The sequence below is a fragment of the Phalangium opilio genome, unplaced genomic scaffold, assembly GCF_054372755.1.
Source record: "Phalangium opilio isolate 3A_F unplaced genomic scaffold, DU_Popi_V2 ptg000077l_1, whole genome shotgun sequence".
NCBI lineage: Eukaryota > Metazoa > Arthropoda > Arachnida > Opiliones > Phalangiidae > Phalangium > Phalangium opilio.
The window spans coordinates 2,601,124-2,614,925 of NW_028324185.1; the positions used below are offsets into that span (position 1 = coordinate 2,601,124).

At 39.4% G+C, this 13,802-nt stretch overlaps 1 protein-coding gene across 1 annotated transcript; it reads left to right on the top strand.

Moving 5' to 3' along the window:
• The first annotated feature begins 12,257 nt into the window (after positions 1–12,257).
• LOC149656751 (uncharacterized protein F54H12.2-like) lies at positions 12,258–13,562 on the top strand. The gene has a single exon (XM_089844621.1). It carries the CDS (start codon positions 12,258–12,260, stop codon positions 13,560–13,562), a length of 1,305 nt encoding a protein of 434 aa, XP_089700747.1.
• The last annotated feature ends 240 nt before the right edge of the window (positions 13,563–13,802 follow it).

The following is a 13,802-nucleotide window of genomic DNA, read 5'->3' on the forward strand; positions in this document are numbered from 1 at the left end:
AAGTTAATTTTGGTAACATTTTATTTTTAAATAACTCCTCGTTAAAAACAATCCTTTCTAAAAATGGTGCATCGTCACCACAGTCAACTGTTAAATCACACCATGGTAGGCCACTAATACCCTACTGACCTTGTATTTGGAAATAAGGATTATGGTTTTTATCACAGTATAAAGAACCATTTTAAGGAATTTCGCAGTCGGTTCCCTTTTACCAACAGCGTTCCTGACAGAAATATTTTAAAACTTACATTTTGATAACGTTTTCATTTCCAACAAACCATATTCTCCGGTAGTTTTGTCTAAAACTAATCTGTCAGGAGTTGCGCCTAACACTGGCAAAGAGGGATTAACGCAAAAACCAACTGAAAATGTTTCTACATTTCCTCTCAGTTCTCTTTATTTTTGGTTACCGCATTTTCATTGTCTAACCCTTCTCGGACAAATTAGCTTTTTGACAGATCCGTACTGGTGATGAGGCCATTTATGAAACACGCAGTCACCTCTTTCTCTCTCTTGCAAATAGCTCCAAATTTGGTAGCTGTGAGTCGTTGTAATCGCTCGGCTTTCCACATATCACAGTTAGATTGGGCTTTGGTGTCAGATTTTAATCTTTGAGCAGCTTCAAGAGTTAGTTTTAGAACTGGCGATGTCTTGCCAATAGCATTCTCAATGGTGAGACATGAATTTTCATTGCACAAACTAATATCAAATATTTTTAAAGGCAGTGGTATTGTAACGTTAGTGTTCTCTATCGTAACTACATCCATTATATCAGTTTTTTTAACTGCACCTTAATGGGGGGAAAAAATGGTTTTCTTCTAATATTTTGGCAAAGAATATACTTTTAGAAGATCCTTGTAATTTTGTGGACAGTTTAGATGTTCTATGTTGGAGTTTCTGATCGTCCTCCAATTTTCCTTTATCTCTAAGTGAGCCATATTTCTTTAACTTTTCACTCTTTTGATTTAGAAGTTCACTCGATTTAGCTGGGTGTGTTGTACAAACTCTATGTTTTCAAAATGCTTTGTGGTTAATGCGCCTTTACAATTTGGGGCAACCCACTGTCTCTCTTTCTAGGTACATGCTTGGTCATCAGGAATGAATGTTTTACCTACTCGTAAGCAATCAAGCATGTGCCATAGGAGAGCTGACAAGTGAATGTACACTCCTCCTTTACCAGCTTTACAATTCCACTTTCCTTTTTCCACGGCTCCTGTACACCCTTTTGGTTTAGCGGCTACATTATATGCGGTTGCTAGAGTAAATGATGCTTGAACTTTACTCTTCAAGAATAGGCAATAAGGTACGTTCAGTGGTACATCATTGAAAGTGGCACCGATACTGAGTTGTACTTTGGAAACTTTCCCGGCTTTAAACATTCTATAGCCATTTTGAAAATGTTTCTTTGCCATGTAGCAATGAAAATGTTTTTGGATGCGCATTTCGGTAAAATTCTTAGGAAAGTATTTCATTTGTTTAGTCCAGTTTCCTTTAGATAAAACAAGGCTCTATTTTTCTGCATTTTTGGCACCAGAACTGTAATTCGTATTAAGATTACTTTCACAAAATTTCTTTAAATATCAGATAATAAATAAATGATAACTAACTGGCAATACCGTTACGCCCGTAAAAGGCCGAGGCTTTTCAATATATTGGTTATTAATTAGGAAAAGGACTTAATTTATAACATAATTGTTCAATTGGCGATTGAATGAGAACAAAAGGCAGACTTGGCTCTACATGGGATCTCAGAACGTTTTACGAGGGCACGAGCGAGGCTTGGCCCGTTTTTGTACATGTTAATGTTTTTCATAGGATAGAACTTTTATGAAAGAGAAAGGTTTCACCTTTAAATTAACGTAATTTTTTAGGGGCTATTCACTTTTTATTCAATCTTTTGCTTAAATTGTATGGAAAAAAAGTAATTATGAGATTTTAACATCGTTGTTTTTTTAGTAAAATAAAACTTCTTGAAGTTGCTAATTCACAGTTTTCATATACCATTAGAGGATTTTTTACCCCTTCAAAATCTTTCATTTTTTAACCTAAACATTTTTATCCTTTTCTTCTTTGGAATGATTGTTTAATAAATGTCCTCGGAAATTTTCAAAAACATTTTTTAACTATCCGCAACCTCGGTTTAACCGCTCTACGTCTATACCTTGCCCTAATATTGTAGCAGTCGACGGGGTCATGAGGCTGAACTTGTTTATTTTACGGTGCTGAAAGCGCCACCAAGCGGGAAATCACGGCGAACTAAATTAGTAAAAAAATATTCTCGCTTCGCTACATGCATGGGCCTAGATATCTCGGAGGCTCCGCCCTCTTTCACCAAAGAATATAAAAACGCTAAAATCGTATCACGTGATCTTGCCCACTGGAAATCGTGACACAAACTACTACACACTCCTCACCTTGCACGTCAAAGTTGCGCAGTGTCTCTATATTAAACATTTTGTAGTTGAAACTTTCCTCCCCCATTTATCACGATCCGGGAGTGGCATAGTGCCATTATTCGCTCTCCAACTACGAGTTCCAACTGACGTTGTTATTTCACGCAGCCTCAAAGGAAAAACAACACATGAACTATTTCAACAAAACAGGTGAGTTAACCATAGGAAGACATTTGCATAAACCTACCTTATACATTAAAGGCGATATCACGTCTTATCTAAGGGAGATACAAATTTTTAAATTTATCCAATAAATACCTATAATTTTTAAATTTATCCTATAAATACCTATAATTTTTAAATTTATCCTATAAATACCTATAATTTTTAAATTTATCGTATAAATAACTTTATTTTTTATATGTTGGTTAAAAACCACGAGGAATATACTTTCTGTAAAAATTTTAAACATAAAACTAACATAAGTCTGAACTTATAAATAGATCATATTTTGGACCTATTAATATGCTATAATTTAGGATTTTTTGACCTATAGAGAGCTTTCAGATGAGATAGTAGTACGCCACACCCTCCTAAGTCTTACCGCTCTTCTGGTAGCCATATTGGGTGGTGTCCGGTTCATTTCTGCTTTAAACCCACAAAAATGGCAGCGTAAATTATGTCACGAGACTCAGCTCCTCCTCCAACTAAAAGCTCTCTATAATACCAGTTACCTATTTTTTGCATTAAGCGCAAAAAAATTGGTAATGGGCGGCTAAGACATGTAAAGTTTTATCTTAATAAAGCTATCTCATTTGTCACGTCAGTGCCAAGGTAAAACGTCACGGGCTTGAATTTGACAGTGGACGGCCATGTTTGGTACCGCTTTTTCTATGGGTAAATAGCATGGGTGACGTCACACTGAGTCTTCTGACAGCACTCTATAATTGAGATCAGCGTCCGTCCTTCTTTTACAGTTCCCTTTCGCCTTTCCGATATATTGAAGAATAGCTACACTTTTCGATTTGAGCATGAGGTCGAGGAGCTATTAGAGAGTAAGACGCCAGTTTCACTGTCGTATAAAGGCGTACTCCCTGTGGCCTGCGGAGGGGGTTTCATTACTTCCCCCTTTTCATTCTTCTCTCTGGATGGTACCGTGCCTGAAGGGGGAAAATATGGTTGGGGGGTTTGATGACGTCACGTATCACGTGATGTTGTTGGCGGGAAATTTGAATTTATAGGGGATTTTTTTCGTGTATTGGTATGACGTCACGTAATTTATTGGTGTTGAAGGTATTCAGTGTCACTTAACTCTAGTGGTATTGTAGGATATTGTGTACATTTAGGGGATGATTTATAGGTAATTCTATAGGTTCAGTAGACCCTTTCTACCCCACCCATCCTGTAATGCTATTCTCTGTATGATTTTGAGGTCGCCATGTATGCTTATGTCATACTAAAGAACATGTTTTAATTGAGATATGGTTTACATTGCAAAAGGTACCAATTAAGCTACGACGCGGTTCTAGGTGTACTCATGTTTTGTATTGTTATTATTAGGTGTATCTTTAGGATATTGTGTACATTTAGGATATGATTTATTGGTAATTCTATATACGTTCAGGAGGCCCTTTCTACACACACCCTTCCCGTAATGTTGTTCTTTGTACGATTTTAAGGTCTCTCCATGTATGTTTATGTTTCTCTTATACTTAAGAACCAGTTTTAATTGAGATAAGGTCTACATTGCAAAATACATTTACAAATTAAGCTACGACGCGGTTCTAGGTGTACTCCTTTTGTGTATTGGTTATTAAGCGAGTTACATGGTTAGAACAAGAGTACATTTTAATACCATAAACGTGGTATTACGGCAGTTTTTGCACAGTTTGGTAGTTGATTAGAAGTTAAAATGAAGCATTACTGCTAAAACATCATAAATAAAATTTGATTCACATTAGCTTTAATACGAATTTGGAGAATAAGTACAATTACTTGAGTTAAAATGCGATATATTACTAAAAAAACATCAGAAAATACGGGTTACATAGAATACATGGTAAATAAGCACAATAATAGTTATTAAATTAAAAATTCTCATAGGATTGACTGAAAAATATATATTTTCCGACACGCTAAAATATTGATATACAGTTAAAATAAATAATCGTTAGGCTTATTTGCCAATGTTTTGATCGTCATGTTTTTTGTCATAACTTTTGATTGTCTGAACCGATTTACAATTTGAAAACAGTTTCGGATTCTACGTGGCAAGACGCGTGCAATGATAGCATTGATGATCCATTTGAAGCAATATTTCGTAACGTCATTATCGGGGGGCTTTACTATTTCCGCTATGGCTAACGCCCTATTAGCGCCACAGTGTCATTTGTAACTTTAAAATAAATTTGAGAAGTAAACCTATTTAGAAAGTCCTATTTTGTTACTCTAGCTCAAATAGGAACAAAATGGCAGCCAAATGAAAATGTCCAGAAACTTTTGTCCGGGACTGTACATGGATGGTGAAGGTTTCAGAAATTGGATTTGTTTGTAAAATTTATGTCATACAGAATAAAATATGTTTCATTTATGATTTTTGTTTCATTCAATTATAGTATTAAGCCATGGAAGGTTGTGATAGCCAGGTGGCTGCTTTCAGCCTATTAACTAGTTTCCCGATTCATTTTTAAATACCCTAAAGTCTAAAGCGTTATATTAATAATTTTTATTATAATAATTATAGAAGTTAGTGATTTTCTCTTCTGACATTATCAAAATTCCCTGAATTGCACCTTTAATGGAGAACTTAAAAGAGATTTATTCTAATGTATCCGTCCCGGGTTCCTACGGTAGCGTGCAGGGTTTATATAGAGCGGCTAAAGAGCGGGGGTTAAATGTTTCGTTGAAAGAGATTTACTGAAAACTCAAGATACACAGGAGTGCTAGGAAAAGTTTTCCAAGAAATAGAACAATTGTGTATGGAATCGACCAACAGTGGCAGATTGATTTGGCGGATTTGAAAAGCGTAAGTCGTCATAGTTTTGGTTTTCGTCACCTTCTCTGTTGCATAGACGTTTTCAGTAAGTACGCCTTTGTGGTAGCGACCAAGGACAAGAAAGGGCCAACCATCCTTATAGCTTTATAGGCTGTTTTAGAGTCTGGTCGGTCACCTAAGAGGGTGCAAAGTGGTCATGGAAATGAGTCTATTTGCAAGCACATTCAGAACTAAAAAGAAGAGGGATAGAGTTCTTCGCCCCTGATTCCGAGCAAAAAGCTACGGTAGTCGAGAGGTTCAACAGGACTCTTATTCTCAAGTAGGCCACTACTGACGCCTAGTTGAGCGGCCAGTGTAATAGTCCATCGTTCCATATTGTTTGTTTATTCTCCACTGGCCTCTCAAGTAGGCCACTACTGACGCCTAGTTGAGCGGTCAGTGTAATAATCTATGGTTCCATTTTGCTTGTTTATTATCTACTGGCCTCTCAAGTAGGCCACTACTGACGCCTAGTTGAGAGGCCAGTGTAATAGTCCATGGTTCCATTTTGTTTGTTTATTCTCTACTGGCCTCTCAAGTAGGCCACTACTGACGCCTAGTTGAGAGGCCAGTGTAATAGTTCATGGTTCCATTTTGTTTGTTTATTCTCTACTGGCTTCTCAAGTAGGCCACTACTGACGCCTAGTTGAGCGGCCAGTGTAATAATCTATGGTTCCATTTTGCTTGTTTCTCTCTACTGGCCTCTCAAGTACGCCACTACAGACGCCTAGTTGAGCGGCCAGTGTAATAGTCTATGGTTCCATTCTGCTTGTTTATTCTCTACTGGCCTCTCAAGTAGGCCACTACTGACGCCTAGTTAAGCGGCCAGTGTAATAGTCCATGGTTCCATTTTGCTTGTTTATTCTCTACTGGCCCCTCAAGTAGGCCACTACTGACGCCAAGATGAGCGGCCCGACACCTAACCTAACCAAACCCTAACCTAACCTAACCTAGTTTGAACGATAGGACATATCTGTACTGGCCTCGCAATTAGGCCACTTAGGACACCTAGTTTAAAGGCCAATGTGATACTTCTATTTCGTTTTTAATATTTATTCACGAACGGCAAAGTAGCCGACGATAAAAACATAGATAAGAGACCCATGTATTGTCCCTAGTTTAATTTTGTGTGTTTATTCTCTACTGGCCTCTCAAGTAGGCCACTACAAACGCTTAGTTCAGAGGCCCGTGTAATTGTCCACGGTTCCGTTTGCATGTTTATTTTCTAATGGCCTCTCAAGTAGGCCACTACCAACGCCTACTTGAGAGGCCCGACATGAAATTTCACCCGCCTCGCCTAAACCAAACCTAACCTAACCTGGTCTAATCTCGTTTGAACCTAAGGGCATATCTGTATTGGCCTCGCAATTAGGTCTCTTAGGACCCCTAGTTAAAAGGCCAATGTATTATTCCAACATTTCGTTTTGCATGTTCATTCTGTACTGGCGTCGCAATTAGAACACTTAAAACGCAATGTTAAAAGGCCAGTGCATTACCCCATTTCATTTTTCCTGTTTATTCACGAAAGGCTAAGTATGCGCCTCTTAACACGGAAAAAGACAGTATTATAGCAATATTTTGGAAAAGGCGGCAATTTATGGTTAGTCGGCACAGTGTAGCAATTCATACTAGTAGATAGAAAGTACCGATTTGTTGCCACTGGCGTCAGACAGTGCCAGATGGCACCTGCAAATATGGCGTCAATGAATCAAACATGGCGCCCACATCATTTTTCCTCTTATGGCGCCAGTGAATCAAACATTTTTCCTCCAATCTTGTTGTGGCGTCAGTGAAACGCACATGACGTGTCTTCCTATGGCGTCAGTAAATCAATCATGGCGTCAATGTTAGGCTTAAGCGTCATATTCGGCAACGTGGTAAATAACCTTTGTCATACACGTGGTTTAAACGCCATGTTCACTATAAGAACATGATTGGTCTAAAAAGAGCGCCATGTTTACATGGCCAGAAAGTCACGTGACATTAAAGTATAAAAGACGAGGACGGTTTAAAGATAAGGCATTCTACATCCTTCCTTGAAGTACCGATCCAGATCCGAAAAATGTAAGTATAAATTTCTTTAAATATAAGTTTACGGTAGTTAATTCCTCCCGCATTTATCGATATGGATTTAAGTATGCAACACCCCTTTACCGGACTAGTGGCTGGAGTCACCGGCTGTGGGAAAAGTGTTTTCGTAGGGGAATTAATTAAGCATAAGGATATATGTATTTCGCCCACCCCCGAAAGAATAATTTGGTGTTATACGGAGTATCAGTCGAAACTATACGGTGCTATACTATCCCATACTCCGAGTGTAGAATTTCACGAGGGCTTAATAGATGTTAGCACCATAGATGCTTGTGTGAGGAACTTCGTTATATTAGACGACTTACTATGTGAAATAGCGAATAATAAGGACGTGACGAATCTTTTCATTAGGGGTTCGCACCATAGGAATACCTCAGTTTTAATTTTAATGCAGAATCTTTATTATCCCGGGAAGGAAATTCGTACCTTAAACTTAAATGCTCATTACTTGGTTATATTTAAAACACCACGTGATCAGTCGGCCATTATCCATCTTGCGAAACAAATTTCGCCGGGAAATAGTAAATACGTGGTAGACTCTTTTAGACAGGGGACTTTGGAACCTTACGGATATCTATTTGTAGACCTTAAGGCTAACACCCTAGATAACCACCGTCTAAGAACAGGTATACTTCCAGGTCAACAAGCAGCACTGTTCATACCGAAATGACGGCCATCCTTGAATCGAATTTTTTCCGGATTAAGGGACGATGGGTAATCAAGGAGCTGACGATGTACGTGAAGGAGACCGACGTCCACGAAGTCTGGATCTTCCAATCCCCATGCAAGTTCTCAGAGTTATCCGTCAAGGATAAAAGGCAATGCAGGTGGCTCTCAAGGAACACTTGCGATCTAGCATTCGAGGAGGGAGACTACCCATACGAGACGACGCAGGAGGCCGCCGACTATATTCGAGCTAGAGCATCGTCATAGGTGACGAAAGGAGCGGAGAAGGCCGAAACCCTATCAAGGTTCTTAGGGTGCGAAGTTATCAACGCCGAAGACTACGGTTGCCCGAGATTATCAAGTATCGAGTGCGATACCCCCAGGGCTTGCACTTTTCATAGGGACAGCAACAACTGTACCTTGGTGAAGGCGTCCAAACTAGCGGAATGGCTCCGTCAAAACGAGTCGACGATAATTTAAATTTTTTAAAATATATTGCAAATTGTAACCCATGTCAAAGAAATGCCGCAATTAAATTTGCCAATAAAGAAGCGATTAAATCTATTGTCGAGTGTTGTATAAATATCCTACGGGGCAATGTCCCTCTTTCAGTGGAGGAGAAGGAGCGGTTGAAGAAACATCGACACGTTATAAGAAAGGTTACGTCCAACATACTCCCTTCAAAGAAAAGGAAACTATTAATTCAAAACGGAGGTTTCATCCCTTTACTTCTCGGACCGTTACTATCTATCATTAGTTCAGTAGCAGGTGCGGCTATAAGTCGAGCTATAAAGTAAAAATAGCGCGAAAAATGTTATTAATTTCCGAAGAAACGTATAATAGGTTAAATTCAAATAGCGGTTTAAAAGTCGGCACTTCGATGGAGTTGGATAAGGAGGATAAGTTGAAATCCATCATAAACGATACTAAATTAAATGATACTGATAAACTATTAAGATATAACCACGTACTTTCGAGGGAAATTAGTAAAACGGTGAAAAGGGCGAAAGTAAAACCAGCAAAAAACCGGAATTGGGGTCCTGAAATCGTCTCTTCGGTTCCTTCCTATAGCGCAGCTGATTGTTTGAACTTGTACAAATGGATTGACAGTATATCAAAAATAAGATGGACACACGCCGGAGAGTTAATATATGAGAACCGTAAAATCATCGGTTCAAATATAATTGATTTATTAGCTTATACCGCGAAGAGTTCTAAAAAACAGTCGTCCGTCATTGGTGCCCCACAGTTTTACCAACTTTTGTATACGGTTAATGTACCAAGAACATTAATTAAAATTAGAAAAACAGACCCACCCCCGCCTGAAAAAAGTGAAGCGAAGAAAGAAAAAGTGGAGAAAGAAGTGAAGGAGGATTATTATTTGCCCGCTCAGACTGGTGAGGGTTTCGGAAATTGGATAAACTTGTAGCACTTGTTTTAAATAAAATACGATTCATTTACATTCCACGTTTCATTCATTTTAAGTATTCCGATATGGAAGGTTGCGATAATCAGGTGGGTACTTTTGTGGTGTTAGCCAACCTAGTAGACACATTTTTTAAATCTCCTAAAATTTTAACTGTGGTTTTAGTAATTGCCATATTCCTAATTATAGAGGTTAGCGATTTTCTCTTCAGGCATTATCATAGTGTAACCAACTGCACCCTTAATGGATAGACTAAAAGAGATTTATTCTAATGTTTCTGACCCGGGTTCATATGGAAGTGTTCTCGGGCTATACCGAGCGGCTAAAGAGGCTGGGTTAAAGGTTACGGTAAAAGACGTGGAGACATTTTTAAAAACACAAGATACGTATACATTACACAGGAATGCTAGAAAAAACTTTAAGAGAAATAGGACAATAGTTTATGGGATCGATGTGCAGTGGCAGATTGATTTAGCCGATTTGAAGAACCTAACTCGTCACAATAAAGGGTTCAGATACCTCCTGTGCTGCATTGACGTTTTCAGTAAATACACCTTTGTTGTGGCTACCAAGGACAAGAAAGGACCAACCATCCTTAGGGCTTTTAAGGCTATTCTCGAGTCCGGTCGCTCGCCGAAGCGAGTGCAAAGTGACCACGGTAATGAGTTCATATGCAGGGATGTTCAGAGAGAGTTGAAAAGAAGGGGGATTGAGTTCTTTGCCCCGGATTCCGAACAGAAGGCTACGATAGTTGAAAGGTTCAACAGAACTCTAAAAAGTCGCATGTATCGGTATTTCACGGAAAACAATACCTATAAGTACATTGACGCTCTTAAAGACATGGTTCAAGCTTATAATAACAATTATCACCGATCCATAAAGTGTAAACCTGTTGAAGTCACACCCGAAACATCGAGACGGGTATGGGAAAACCTTTACGGCGATATAGACTTCTCCCCACCATTAAAGTATCCTTACGATATTGGTGACGTAGTCCGGATAAGCAAACATAAGAATATTTTCGAGAAGGGTTACTTGCCCACGTGGTCGGAAGAACTTTTCAAAGTGGTGGAGAGATTACCTCGTAGTCCACCGGTGTATAGGATCCAGGAATTGAATTCGGAACCGATTACTGGTATTTTTTACAAGGAACAATTACAGAAAGTGGGTAAAGACCTAAATTCTAGCGTGTTTAAAATAGAAAAGATATTGAGGAAACGTCGCAGACCCGACGGGACGCTAGAGAAGCTAGTACGTTGGAAAGGATACTCTCCGTCTTTTGACAGTTGGGTTCAGGAAATAGATATAGTATGAGCTTTTACATCACTTTACCTTCCGACTCGTCGATGAGGTATTTCCCCGACAATACGAGAAGTAAATTCCGGACGTACCTCCCCGAACCCGTAAAATTACAGGGATTTTACGAAGTAGGCTTAGCGGAAATTAGCTACCCGCACACTTGGGATAATTTGAGTAGGACATGCTCGCTTATACTCGTGAGTAATGGTAGAGTAGTATATTCTACAATCATAGAGTTACCCGCCGGATATTATGGTAATATCCAGGACCTTATCGAGCAACTTAACTACGTCGAGGATGACGTGGCGGGCGTTATTACGCGTGAACCTTCAATTCCCGCCCAGCTCAAGTATTCCTTTAGTTACATAAAGCGCATACGAAGAGTACAAATTTCTCTCAAAGAGGACTATTTGTTAACTATACCGGGGGAGTTAGCTGTCATTCTCGGATTTTCGAAAGATTCCACGGAATCAACGACTTTTTCCCAGTCTACCATAGCCACGTACCCCTTTGACCTCGACGCGGGACTTCATTAACTCTTTGTTTATAGCGACGTGGTCGAGTCTAGACCCGTGGGAGATGTGCACATACCTCTACTAAGAATCGTTAGCGTGCAGGGTAATGACGGAGAAACGGTAGACAAAGATTTCCCTAGACCGCACTACCTCCCCCTCGCCTGCAATACTTTCCAGTCAATTGAAATTAACATAATGAGTGAGCTTGGTACCCCCATAGATTTCGTGAGAGGAAGAGTTCACGTTACTCTACACTTTAGACCCCGTAGAATGTGGTCACCATTATAAATTAGAAGGTAAAACAGGTCCTCGTGTCATTTACACTTGAAGTTTTAGATGAAGAACGTCGTCAAATCGAATATGTCCTTTAACCAATCGGACTACGATCAACACTTTCTAAACCAGATCGGACATGGTGGAAAATTTGATTATTATAAACACTTTCATTCTCAAATTGGTAATTCTTTAGCGGTATACAGGGGACTTCCGGTGCAACACGGGTACGGATTGGGAAACTTCATTTCATCGGCCTTTCGCCGGGCAATACCTCTACTCAAACGGGGTGCCAGTTATCTCGGTAAAAAGTTTTTGAACACAGGTGCGAAGGTCGTGACGGACGTAGCTAGCGGGATTCCCTTAAAAGCATCTGTAAAATCTCATGGAAAAGCCGCGGCTAAAGACGTCGCCCTTAGTGCAGCGGAAGAAATCCGAAAAATGACGGGGAATGGTAATAAAAGGAGACGTAGGTCTAGATCACTCGTCAGTTCAGTCGTGACAAGAAAGAGGAAAGCAACATCCTTTAATCATCCAGATATTTTTACCTAAAAAATATAATGACACATGTCCATCCCGGTTCGCATGGGTCAATCAGTAGCGAAGTCGAACTTTTCGACGTACCTCTTACCAATACCAGTATTCTGGGTGGAGAATGGGTCGAATACAGCCCCATCTCTAACATTAACGAAAATTCGACAATCACGTTTACCGTAGCTGGTAGTTCCGACGCGTATTTGGACTTGTCCAAGACTTTACTACATCTCCAAGTCAGGATTGTCAACCCGGCCGATGGAAAAACAATCCCAGCAGCTGCTGATAAAGTTGGACCGGTAAATAATTTCCTGCATAGTCTTTTCAGCGAAGGACACCTTTCAGCTCAAGAGAGATCGGTCACACCATCGCCGCAAAACTACCCTTACAAGGCCATGTTTCAAACGGCGGTGACATTCGGAGGACCCGCCAAAACTAGGTTTCTTACTAGTTCAATGTTTTACAAAGACACGGCCGGAAAATTTGACGTTTTGGACGATAACGAAGGGTTTAAAACACGAGCGGCCTTTGCTAGAAAAGGAACAATAGATATGGTAGGAACTGTACACTTGGATCTTTGTCAACAACCTCGATACTTCCCAAATTTAACGGATCTCAAATTCAAGTTTGTTAAAAGTCCAAGCGAATTTTGCGTGCATGCAGACGGTGCAGTTAAATGGAAAGTGGTTTACGAGTTAGCATCCCTGTACGTTCGTAAAGTAAAATTACCATCGGAAGTGTTAATCGCCCACGCTAAATGTTTGGAACTGGCAACCATGAAATACCCGATTATTCGCACGGAATGTAACTCATTCTCAATTAACAGTGGTACAAAAATATGTGTTAGAGATAATTTATTCATGGGTCAACTACCCAAAAAAGTTCTTTTCGCTCTTGTAGATCAAAATGCATATTTGGGTGATTACGGAAAGTCACCCTTCAATTTTCAGCCTTATGATTTAAATCATGTCGCCTTGTACCTTGACGGAGCTAGCGTTCCACATAAACCTCTTACCCCAAACTTTTCTGGTGGTCAATATATGAGATCTTATACTAATCTTTTTACTCAAACCTCTCAATGGTTATTGGACGAGGGAAACTACATTTCACGGGAGGAATTCCCCAATGGGAATTGCATATTTGCTTTTGATTTAAGTGCCGACCTCAGTAGTTCAACTTATCAATTTCAATTGATAAGGAATGGTAACTTGCGATTGGAATTAAAATTCGCCAAGGACTTGCCCAAGACTATCACAGTTTTATACTACTCTGAGTTTCAGAATTTGGTTGAGATTGATAAGAATAGAACTGTCATATACGATTACAACTAAAAGATTATGAACACTACACAATTAACTAAAATTATGCAAAGGGATAAATTCACCAAAGATCTGTTTCGAGGTGTTTTTGCAGCTGACCTGCTACCCGAGAAAGTAAAGTTTTTCCCTTCACTGTATATTGTAAATACTGGCTCTTCAGAAACTGAAGGTCAGCATTGGACTGTTATTTACTTTTCTAGTAACAAAAATACCGAGTTCTTCGATAGTTTCGGAAACCCGCCGGACATGTTT